At 38.2% G+C, this 12,886-nt stretch overlaps 1 protein-coding gene across 1 annotated transcript; it reads left to right on the forward strand.

Moving 5' to 3' along the window:
• The first annotated feature begins 351 nt into the window (after positions 1 to 351).
• On the forward strand, positions 352 to 8,989 carry LOC127637924 (uncharacterized). Its single transcript, XM_052119180.1, has 2 exons — positions 352 to 1,377; positions 8,110 to 8,989. Exons 1-2 carry the CDS (start codon positions 785 to 787, stop codon positions 8,987 to 8,989), a joined length of 1,473 nt encoding a protein of 490 aa, XP_051975140.1. The 5' UTR covers positions 352 to 784.
• Positions 8,990 to 12,886: the final 3,897 nt, after the last annotated feature.

Genomic DNA, 12,886 nt, shown 5'->3' on the forward strand with positions numbered 1-12,886 from the left:
GACTGAACATTTGTTTCTGGTTGTATTTGGCCATTATATAATTAGTAAATAATTAGAAATTTCAAAATACTACTGTTATTGTGTCACGAAATGTAGTTTTAATAGTTTTTCAGTCGACAATGTAGTTGTCTAAGAATCAAATCTATGGTTTATTCATAAAGATAGAGCCTATTTAAAATTTTGATCTGACGTTTTCGGAGTGAGAGATCCAGGCGCTCATGTACCCCACCTGGAACAGCCTTACCTCGGCTAATGCTTCTGACGTTTGCCGCTGGCTCTGATGTCTAGTGGTTAAACATGAGATATAATTCGTCTTGTGTATATCTAACGGGCGATCTTTGGTCTCATTAATCTATAATTTGGTCCTTGGCAAATCGTTTTGGCTGAGGGCAAAGTGAAGTTTCATAACTTTATATTTAGGCTATTTTAACGTTGTATCCTGCTGTAGCTGTCTATGGTTTTTATGATGTTGTGTTTCCAAGCAATACCATAGTGCAAATGAGTGAAATCAGAACGGTATATTTATTAAAGATTACAACGAAATGACAGGACATGACAAAAGATGGTTACATAAAATAAAAACAGTGAAAATGCATAACGTTACCTCTACATTCACATTTTCCCAGACAGCACGTTCAGTCTTACCAACGTTGGCAAGGCTAAATGCCAACGGCTGTTGTGACGTACTTCCGCTGAAATGTCAGCCACCACGAATACTTCCGGTTAGCCTAAGCGTCGACTTGTTTTAGTAGCTGCTTCTAGTTTTTTTACAGTCTGAGTTGATATGAAGTCATCAAAGTTTAAATACCAGAGAGTGTCTGGTACTACTGCCGAACACTGCTGTGTGCCACAGTGCCAGGCATCCGGAAAGTACAATTCTGTACTTAGTTTTTTTACTTTTCCTGCTGATGAGGAGCTGAGGTGTAAGTGGATCGTCAATATTCGCAGGGACAAATTCACCGTGACGCCTCACACCCGGGTGTGTAGCCGGCACTTCAGAACGGAAGACATCCGTGAACCAGCATCAGAAACAGGTCGTCGGCTGTTAAAAAAGGGTGTTGTTCTGGTTTTATTTGAGTGGAACAACTTCTCCCTTCCACCTACAAGACCGGGGGTTTGGGAGAGAAGGAAAAGACCACCGCCGCCAGAGGATGACTGGGAGGATACACCGGACCACGGAACATTCGGCGTCCCCATGCAACACGACTACGCGTCGAAACCTGAAGCTGCAGTCGTCGATTTGGTGTTGGAGGAAAATGCGTCTCTCCGGGAGGAAAATCGCCTGTTACGCCAACAGATCGAGGGGCTTACACTGAGGCAGCGGTTCGGCATTCATCGTTTTGCTGCCTCGGACAAGGATATCAGGTTCTTTACAAGGTAACTTACATCTTGACAGGTAGGCTTAGGCTAACGTGTGTGTGTGTGTGTGTGAAAGAGAGAGAATTTATTTATTTTTTTAAGCTTCGAGTCAGGAGCCCCTACGGAAGAGGATTAGGGCTAAGCAATAATAAAAAAATAAAACCATCTCGAGATTAAAGTCATTATAATGCGAGATTAAACTCGTTAAATTTCGAGAAAAAAAGTCGAAATACAATCTTGAGAATAAACTCATTAAATATCGAGAATAAAGTCATTATAATGCGAGATTAAACTCTTTAAATTTTGAGAAAAAAAGTCGAAATACAATCTTGAGAATAAACTCATTAAATATCGAGAATAAAGTCATTATAATGCGAGAATAAACTCATTACATTTCGAGAATGAACGCGTTACATTTTGAGACCGATTTGAGGCCACATTCATCCTAACATCGAGCCTACTGCGTGCGTTTCGGCCATCGACACGCGAGCGAGTGAGTGATTTTTGACTTAAACATTTATCTTGATTATTAGTGACTTTGTATACCATGTGCGCTGCAATAGTGCTAGCTGTATCAATAGTTCCTAAAAATGGTCCAAGAACAAACCCGTTACAGACCTGGTTATAGCTCCACTTTCTTCGTATAGCATAAACAAATATATTAGCCTATAATGATGTTGTAGCTTTAACGCTAGACCCATTTATGAGTCATTTTCTAACGTAATATCAATTTGAAAGGCCCAGGGAGCAGACTGCACAATTATGTCCATCATCACTGTGACAGAATTTCTACGAGGCCGTGGTATTTCAGAGGACATACTTTCACTTCTGGAGGAAGAAAGGGTATGTAGCTATTCAACACGATTGGAACATCTGATTAAAAATAACACATATTTAGTGCTTTATTGAAAAGTCAGTGTTGTTTTCCTTTCAGTGAACCCACTGTATTATAGGCCCAGATTTACTAGTAAGCAGGGCAAATAGCGTGAGAGCGCAACTCCACAAAGCGGCATGGGAGTCAGTTCTGTGCGTGATCTACTGATGACGCACATGTATATTAAACAACACAGACGCAGTTGGATAATTTCCATAGACAGTAAAAGAAATGGACACAGCGACCCCACTGTACTTTTGAAAGGCAAATGAAATTTTTTTTTTAATCCACAGATTGACAGAGATGTTATCTTGCTAATGGAGGATTCAGCTCTGGCCAACTATATTCCCTCATATGGAGATAGACTTGCTCTTTTCAATTTTTGCCGCAACCAAAACCCTGCTTCCCTAAAAGGAAGTTGGGTCTGTTTGAAAGACTGAGAGAAAAGATGAAACTGAGAAAGCAATCTACAACTGAACCCCAGTCTGAAGAGACACCTGAGACTTCTAAATCCAAATCCAGAGCCAAAGCATGTAAGCGACAGATTGAAATTGGCTGGATTCATACAGAAAACAAAGAAACAAAACAGGTCAGAACAAAACAAGGAGGTGGTACTAGAAAGGTTGCAATGGACATTAATGCAGGATACAATGAGATCCTTAAAGAAGGTAAAGAACTTTTCTTCCCAGATGGAAATTCTTGTAAGGGTGATGAATGTGACTTCACATTTGAAGTTTGGGACTTCAGACAAAACGTTCTTCCCAGTGATGTCTCCATTGGCACAATACATGAGGCAGTGAAACTGCCAAATTTGCGCTTCTACATAGCTACTAGCCCAAACGAGTCAGCTAACAGTACTTCAAATATTGAGTCTGAAAGTGAAAATAATGATGAGACCAGCATCATCTCACTACAAAGTGATTATAGTGAAGATTTAACAGACTCTTCTACAATGCCCACTAACGACACAGATTATTCAGTTGTTACACATTTTCCAGTGGTACCTGGCCTGAAAATTACATTAGCTGAGGAAGTTTTCATCATGGCAGATGATGTAGTGAATGACCCACTTAATATTTCTGACCCTGAAATCACATTTGGCCCTTACTCAGGAGATGAATCTGACCTGGAGAACACATTTGTTTATCTGCCTCCAGAAACCACTGAAACTGGCATTCAAACAAAACAAATAATTATACGTCATGGAAACTGCCTCCATGACATGATCAATGAATTTTCTGACCCCGAGACTTTGACCAGCCAACTGGGATTTAGACGCTTATTGCCAGACAATTCAGAGGAAGCTGGCTGTGGGTCAGGGGTTCTCCGAGATGTATATAGTACCTTCTGGCAAGAATTCTATGATCGTTGTACACTTGGAACTACAATGAAAGTTCCTTTTATTAGACATGATTTCCAAGCAGACTCTTGGAAAGCTGTTGGCAGAATTTTCCTGAAAGGTTACAAAGACTGCCAGTACATTCCAATAAAGCTGGCCCCCCCTTTTATGGAGGAGATGCTTTTTGGTGCAGTATACAGTGACCTGATAGAGTGCTTCCTTCAGTTTGTAAGCACCCACGAACGGGAAATTCTTCAACGTGCATTACAGGATTTCTCTTCTGTTGAACTTGATGAACTGTTGGAAGTTCTTGACAGCTATGAATGCCACAGAAAAGTCTCTGCAGAAAACTTCTCAGAAATTCTGAAGGAGATTTCCCACAAAGAGCTTGTCCAAAAGCCAATGTTTGTGTTAGACTGTTGGAAGGACATCACACAATCACAAATCTCCCTTACTTTTGATGAGCTAAAAGAGATGTATGCTAAACTCTTACCAACAACTAAAAAGGTCTTAGGACTTTTGCAGTTCCCTGCTGATATGACAGCAAAGCAAAGAGAAGTAGCACATCATCTGAAAAGGTACCTCAGAGAAATAGATGATGAGAAACTAGGAAAGTTTCTGAGGTTCTGCACAGGATGTCACTTGATTGTGTCAGACCACATCTCTGTTGAGTTTGCAGTGATGTCAGATTTCACAAGGCGCCCTATTGGGCGTACATGTGGGATGTTCCTTCAGCTGTGTGAGAACTATGAGAATTTTCCAGACTTCCGTGCTGAATTTAATGCTGTTTTGGAGAGCAACATTTGGGTAATGGACATAGTTTAACATGTAGTTGTCCACCTCATTCAGAATATCTGAAAAATCTTTTTGATTTGTTTGATTTGGATTTGATTTACAGAAATCAAAAGTTTAGCATAAGTTAAAGATAAATTAACACATGCCCCCTTGCTTGTTTGGTTTTACCAATGTTGCCTTAGAAATCTTAGCTTGATGATTGCAATTATACAAGCAAATGCTTGAAAAATAAAATAAAATGTCATTTAAATCCCAGTTTTAATTATGCTGTAAATTGTTAAGAATGTAACTGCTTGATCACATTTTAGATACAGACACAGATAAAAAGACACTATTGTCTGTCATACACTGATACTTGTAATTGTATGCTCAAATGTTTTATTGTCAATTTTCAGTGCAGACTCAAAGTTCCTTTAGAAAATGTTTCTGTTAAAATCCAAGGAGTTTTGTGCCAATTTAACAGATTTTGAAATTTCAAAATGTTTTCATGTTTCAATAAGCAGTGCTGTTCATTGTTCACATTTTGTACTAAATAAACAATTTTCTTAAAGATGAAATGTACATATACAAAAACATGTGCATAAATCAGACATAATATTGGTAATTCAGTATCATAAAAAACATCAAATACTCTTATTTTAACATGGCACACAGCAACACGCAGTTTAGCTAAATAGAGGCTGTGCAATCCATAATGCACTATATAGAGATACGTTGAATACATAGTTACCTACAAAGGGTTAAGTAAGCATTGTGTATTAAACTTTTGCTGTTGATATTGCAGTCACACTCATTTTAACACACCGGTTGTAATTGTCATTGATATGCAGTATGAACTACAGATAAGACAAATAAATATGAGTTATGACAGAGCCCAGCTGTAGCCCAGCTAACAAACTTTTCTGTGGATTAAGGACAATCAGATATTTTGCTGTATTTCTGCTCTCAACAATATGTAGAGATTAGCTGCACTGAATGGATCTGTAGGAGCATCCCATCCATTTTCCTCCAGTAACAGACAGCACAGATCAAAAACTGTTTCGTCACAAGGGAACTGACCCTTGGGGGTGCACTCTTCCTGACACAAAGCCGCTTCGTCCATGTCAATTAATTTGAGTCTATCTTCATTGTGCAATCCTGGAAGAGAGAACATCACTATTGGACGTCCTGATGCTGCATCATTTCCAGATCGTGCTCTGATTTTGTGGGAATTCCATGTATTTACAACCTCATCCAGTTCGTCCTGTAAAGAAGAAAGAAAGAAAGAAAGAAAGAAAGAAGGAAAAAAAATGTACAGAGAAATAAAGTATATTTTAGGTATACTACACAATAGTGTGTTGTATGCGTAATTATATTGCTATTTACAAGATTAGCAAATGCTACCAATACTCGTTCTAAAATCCGTTGGCGTTGTTACTCGCTAGTTCATTGTTTATCCTGGCTGTTAGCGGCTAGGTCTGGAACTGTTTTTTTTATGGTAACCCACATGAAAAAAATACTATAGTAATTTATAGTAAAAATGCTATAGTGGTTTTGAACCACACTATAGTAAAGTAGGCTACCTGAATTAATTTGTACTACGCAGTTGTCAGTTCACTATAGTTAACACTACAGTAGCATTCATTAACAAATTGTTAATACTTTCGTATACAGCAGGCTAATTGAATTTACTATAGTAAACTATAGTATTTTTTTCATGTTAGAAATGTCATAGGTTAGCTATAAAACTATAATAGGTCTATAAAATGGCATTTTAAAACAAGACATACCTGAATAAGGTTAAGGAAGCAGAACTGGATCAGACTTTTATCCAAAAAGTCTCCGCTAAAGTGTCCATCACTGATTAATGTCTGGTAAAAGTTCATCCAAAACTGTGCGCTCTGCTTACGGAGGATACCCCACCATCCCTCGAGTCGTTGGTTTGCTGTGCTTCTTCCGTAAAGGAAACTCCTTTCCCCGGCAAAACTGTCTCCATGGTTACTTCGTAAAAACCTTTGCATTGCTGCCACACTACCATTTTCGGTCCCCATGTCAGCGCGGATCCTCTCGGGACACCCTCCTATGCCAATAACTGTTTTTATGAAGTAACTGGCTATTACTTTAGGATCGCTGTTGGTTGTGTACGCCTCCATCCACAGAATGTAACGACTGTAACCATCTATACACCCAGGGGCGTAGCACCAAATTTTGGGCCCTGGGTACAAACCATCTTGCTGGGCCCCCGTACCAAATATGTATGTATAGAAAACTGACTTCTAAGGGGCCCCCCCTGCCTCGGGCCCTGGGTACTCGGTACCCTTTACCCCCCAGTCCGACGCCCCTGTATACACCCATTAATGGCAATGCCGTACGGTTTTAACTTATCATAGCCGTCCATATGCCAGAGTGCATTTGGGCCAGCGCAAGTGTACTGGTGTCTTCTCAAGCGTCTCCTTCGTCGAAATTCCACACCTTGAGGATCAACAAGTTTAATTATGCGTCTTATTGTATCCTGGGAAACCACGAAATCTCGATGAATCGCGCGTAGGTGAAGCCAGCGATAACCTTGCATTTGTCCACTGGTTGTCATTTCATGTTGGACAAAAGCGAGTACATCGCGCAAATTGGACTGATTTTTCCTTCTAAAAGACCTAGCCGCTTGCAAATTCTCTTTAAAGTTCGTATGCTAATTATTATTCTGTCATAGTTAGCTAAAGTCGATAGTATTTCTTTGTTACTGAAAGAAAGTCTAAAATATAGCTTGACTAAGCGATCCAACTCTGCCATGTCCTCTATCAGTATGGCTGTGAACACTGATTTCATTTCGACTTTTTTTTCTCAAAACACGACTTTTTTTCTCGAAATTTAACGAGTTTAATCTCGATATTTAATGAGTTTATTCTCGAGATTGTATTTCGACTTTTTTTCTCGAAATTTATCGAGTTTAATCTCGCATTATAATGACTTTAATCTCGATATTTAATGAGTTTATTCTCGAGATTGTATTTCGACTTTTTTTTCTCGAAATTTAACGAGTTTAATCTCGCATTATAATGACTTTATTCTCGATATTTAATGAGTTTATTCTCGAGATTGTATTTCGACTTTTTTTTCTCGAAATTTAACGTGTTTAATCTCGCATTATAATGACTTTAATCTCGAGATGGTTTTATTTTTTTTATTATTGCTTGGCCCTAATCCTCTTCCGTACATCCCAGATTTTGTTTTTTAATTTAGTATTTTTTTTTTACGTCATTACACCGTTTAGAGCATAAGAAACAAATTTAAAAAATATATTTTATTAATATTTTATGCTATGTCCTCTGTAGAAAACACCAGGTTGTTTTAAAAATAAAATGACATGAAATTACATGCATAGGTAAAAACAATGTTTTTTTTTTTTATTCACCAATCAATTTCTAAGTTTCAGGATTTTTTTTAACCAAACTTTGTTTAAAGATAATTCTCAACTATGTTATGAAAGACATAATGGATTTGATTGATATATGATTTTCCATCCCAAAAAAAGTGTAAAAATGGGAGTATTGATTGGCAACATTTTCATAATAATATTAAATAATTATTAGGAATGTTGATATGTAACTTATTTCACTATTTATTGTTCTGTCTGCCAAAATGCCTGATAAACAATGTGCCTTAGTGTTTTCAATTTGCACAAATACATTTAATTAAAGTTATGTGTGTACATTTTGTGTTAATTATGAACCGTTATTAATAGTGTATCTGTATTCCATTTCTTTAGGTTTGCATCATATGATCTACTGATGCGTTTCTGGGGCTTGATTGCGAACTCACTACCATCCATGGTCAGTGTTCGACAAGCACAAAGAGGAGCTCTCAAAGAGTCAAATGCTACAACCCATTCCCTGCAGCCCATTGACGAGTTTTTCCTATTTTTGAATTACCTTGCCCTTGGGTCTAAGCAACGGGACCTTGCTGACCGGTATGGCATTCATCAGTCCACGGTCAGCAGAATCATTACAACATGGAGCAACTTCCTGTTCACAGTACTCGGCTCAGTGAGGATCTGGATACCTGAAGAGGAGATACAGAGAAAACTGCCTGCAGACTTCAAGGACTACCCCGACACCACAGTCATCCTTGACTGCACTGAGCTGAGGTGTCAATGCCCATCTTCCCCTCTCCTCCAAAGTGAGGTATTTTCCTCCTACATTTCCCACTGCACTCTGAAGGGGCTCATTGGGATCACGCCACATGGGCCAGTGACATTTGTGTCTGCGCTGTTTGCTGGGTCTATCAGCGACAAACAGATTACCCGTGAATCTGGTCTCCTCAGTCTGCTCAAACCTGGGATGGCTGTCATGGTAGACAGAGGTTTCCTCATTAATGACATTGTGCCCTGCAAGGTTTACAGGCCAGCCTTCCTCTCTGGCAGGCCTCAAATATCTGCCTCTGAGGTTAGGGAGACCCAGGCCATAGCACGTCTAAGGGTGCATGTGGAGCGCTTCATTCGCCGGGTCAAAGAGCACAAGTTTTTCGATTCTGTGATTCCCCTACGGGTTTTTGGGAGCATCAACCAACTGTACACGGTGGCTTGTCTCCTTACAAACTATGAAAATGGGCCACTGGTAAAGGCCTGGGCAAAGAAGCCTGAGATCTGAGGATTTCCAACGTGCAACCACACTGTATATTTATACACTTTCATAAAGGCACTGCATATCAGGCTTTCAGCCAGACGACCTTCAACAAGCCATTGCACATAACATACATAAAAACTATGTATTATATGTGCAGTGCACTGATGAGGGACGTCTGAGTAAAAGCTTGATATGCAGTGCCTTTATGAAAGATTTATGAAAGCTTTGTGATATTAAAAATAATTGTTAGTAATCTGCTTTTGTTTGGTCTCTCATTTTTAATTCCTGTCTCTTACCTTTTAAAACTAAATTTAAGCCATACAAAACACCAAAATGCTCAGATTTATCAAGTCATTTATTACTTACCCTAAGCATTACATCACAATCAAAACCATTACATCATAATTAAAAACATTACATCACAATCAAAAACATTTCACTGTCAAATATATTTGTTATATCTGTTACAACAACAAATATTTGTTAGAAAACTGTACTGGCTACAACTGAAATTAAAGAGACAGCCTTTTACACACTAAATTTGTGAACGTCTGTTAGCAAAAATCTGTTAGTGAACTTTAAAATGTGCAAAGTGATACAGGGATTGTTACAATTTATTTAGCCTATAGTTGACCATGTCAGATGTAATATATCATGAGTAATCTCACTATACTCATTTTAAAATAGCAGTGCAGAATAAGTAATGAAGAAATTATAAAAGCTCTTAACAAAATCTTGCTTCTGTGGGAGCCATTCATTTTACATTCTTTCTGGCACACCCTGTATTCATATTTCACATGATATCTCAGGTACAATATGATTCATATAGTGCAATGATGGTGTTTATCTGGATCTAATTCACAGCAATGATATGGCTCACAGAAACTTCATTTTGACAAAGAAAAGAACCTGTTTCTTCTGAACCTGAACTGAACCTGCAGGATGACTTTCCCTTACACTCATACAGTGAGGCTTCTGGCTTTTCCTCATAGATCTGAAGCACTCAGACCTAACCGTGACCTCTCCTGACTCCTTGTTTGAAACTGTGATTAACATAGAGGTTAGGGTATTGCATTTCAGAAACACAAAATATTCATTATGTAACCTATCACTCTGCTAACATTATTAACGTTGCTTCCTCACTGTGCTATCTTTGGCTAGTAAAGAGCCAATGAGCTAGCATGTATCGTTTTTGGTAAACTCAAAACAGAGGCTTGTTAACTTACCTTCGTAGTTGTTTATATAGCTGGACACATACAATTTAAAACCTTTGTCCTTTTTTGATGTTGGTGTCTTCGATGTGGTCTGGATGATCCGATGTACATCGTTTGCCGTTATACTCGGCAGGTCCTGCAGCAATCGCGTAAAAAACGACATAGCTACAGCATACGCTGGCGGGAACCGGAAATACTGAAGCTGGCTGAGAAATGCGGAAGCACCAGAACGGAAGTGCGCGGCATTAAGCCCAGGAGGGCACCACCGGCAAAGTATCGGAAGGGGTTTTTCCCCTGCACACCAAAAAAACTTAGGTGGGTAAACCATCGGCAGGATGAATCTACAGCCACTCCAATTCATGCACACTCCGGAGATCGGCGGAGGAACCGTGAGGAACCATTTTGTCGATCCCGCTTCTTTTTTTTTCACACGCTGCTGCTACTAGATCTACGCAACCGTTGGTGAGCTTGTGTAAAATCCGTATGCCCCAACAAACAGACGTCCAAAACAGGGTCAGGAAAAAAGAGATAAAAACGTATGCAATGAAAATGACAAAATGAGTTCTGATAAAAAAAAAAAAAACGTAAGTTTTTCACGTATTTGTTGTGAGAAATTTTGTTTAGGTTTTAATGTTATCTGTTTATAAATGAATTTTCAAGCGCGGGCCAAAATCTACTGCATGTCTTTTGAGTATAATTTGCAAATTGACCAAATTCAAGTGTGATTTACAACAGTAAATATTGCCGTTTTTTTTAGTTTATGTGGCGCGTGCACGTTTTTATGCGCATGATCAAGTCTACAGCATCGCCTCGAGAGCCAACGGACTCTCTTGTGAGTATGTTTATCCATTGTTGTTTATCCATTTCAAACACACAGTTTTCAGGCCAGTATGTGTTTATTTTGTTTTGTGTACTTATTTTTTTATTGAAAAATATTATTTTGTTAGAAAAACGTCGAGTTTTCTGAGAAATGTTTTCGATTAACGGATGACAGAAATTGGCGCCGGAGGATTAACGTTACGTGTGAGACTTGGTTAAGTTAGTTGTTGTTATTAACTAACTGTTGACTTTAGTTTTTAACTGACTGTTAATACGTTCGCGTATTAAATATTTTCAGTGAGTTATTTAGATATGTGGGTAACTCGTTTTTCTCTTTCAGTCTGAGGAGAGGTAACTGTTAACGTTAAGCAGCCAGGTTAAACTAACTAATAAACGGTCATAAAATTGACGGATTGGCTTTTTTCCCACACAAAAATGACATCTGTCATTTTATAATATTAACCACTTACACTCTGAAGGCATTTATTAATGATTTTATCTAAGTGACATGCTTAAAATTAAAGGCAGCTCTTTTATTGTGCGTTTCTATGGTAACGTTAAAAGTAGACCTGTCAATCAAACAGCTCAGTTTAGTACAGGCACGCAGCCACTACCCTAAATTTTTGGACACACGCCTATTCATAAAATAGAGCCTTTATTAACCTTTGTAATTTAAACAAAATAGAATAATTGTCTTTTCTGTTTTTTCAGTGATCAATTTTCATCTGATTTTTGTAAGTGATCAATCTAGAAGTCATCCTACAGTTCTGATTTGCCATGTTCTTAACATACTGTTTTAGTCAATAAAGATACATTAAAACTTATTAATTCACAAAGGCATTTGCAATATATTTGACTCCTTTTCATGTTTCTTATTTTTCTCAACAGGAGCTACATACACCCCAAAGGCTCTTTTCAGAGCCAATTTTACACAGCGTCTTTGCCTTTGTACAGTAAGTATGTGTTTTAATTAACCTCAAAGACAACTGAAACACTATCTTTAATTAATGTAGTTAAAGTTATTTTGCACATATATATCGATACACCCCCGCGACCCTGTACACAGGATAACGGTTGACGATGGATGGATGGATGGATGGATATCGATACACACTTATGTAATAACTTTCCCCTGTTTGCTTGTCTTGATTATTGGCATCCTAAGATTTTTTTTTAACTGCCTGGCACATTCTTGGAGTTTGACTTTTGATTTGTCTTAGATATTCATAATAACATAATTCTCAACATTTGGTAATGACTGTACTGTAATATTGTGTGTCAACAATTGTGAGTAACATATTAATGTTCTTTCTTTAATTTATTTGATTTTACTTCGTCCTCCACTGCCTCCAGAGTTGTTTCCTGGCATCTCTTGTTTTGATATTTGGTAGAATGCATAACGGATGCATATACATGTAGGCTAACTTTTTGGAGATAGTAACGTTAACTCTTTCCCCGCCAGCGTTTTAAAAAAAAAGTTGCCAGCCACCGCCAGGGTTTTTGACGATTTTCGCTAAACTTTAATGGCCCGCAGAATATTTTCTTCCATGAATATATGAAGATGCTATATATCACAATAAAGATCTGAGCCTCTGCTTTTAGGCAAAAAAAACGATTTTATTTTATCTTCATTTGTTCTTTTTTTTATTGCGACTTGAACAGAGGTCGGTTTTGTCAAAAAACAACATTTCAGACAAAAAGCTGATAAAAAGGCATGTTTATGTCTGATATTTTGAGCTTCTCATACTCCACTTCTTCATGTTTGAGATGATCGCAGTCTGTTTCTTTGATCAAAGAGTTTCAAAACACTCTTTCAAAACATGCGGAGGGGTCTTCCTTACCGTATAACAGGGAAACCCGGAAAATTCCGTGTTTGGCGGGGAAGCGT

Source organism: Xyrauchen texanus, chromosome 46, assembly GCF_025860055.1.
Source record: "Xyrauchen texanus isolate HMW12.3.18 chromosome 46, RBS_HiC_50CHRs, whole genome shotgun sequence".
NCBI classification, from domain to species: domain Eukaryota; kingdom Metazoa; phylum Chordata; class Actinopteri; order Cypriniformes; family Catostomidae; genus Xyrauchen; species Xyrauchen texanus.

What these genes read in the sequence shown, in the direction of transcription:
- LOC127637924 (XM_052119180.1), top strand. Translation starts at nt 785, where the DNA reads ATGAAGTCATCAAAGTTTAAATACCAGAGAGTGTCTGGTACTACTGCC. An exon ending in GATATCAGGTTCTTTACAAG is followed by an intron (nt 1,378 to 8,109) that starts GTAACTTACATC and finishes CCATTTCTTTAG; the next exon opens with GTTTGCATCATATGATCTAC.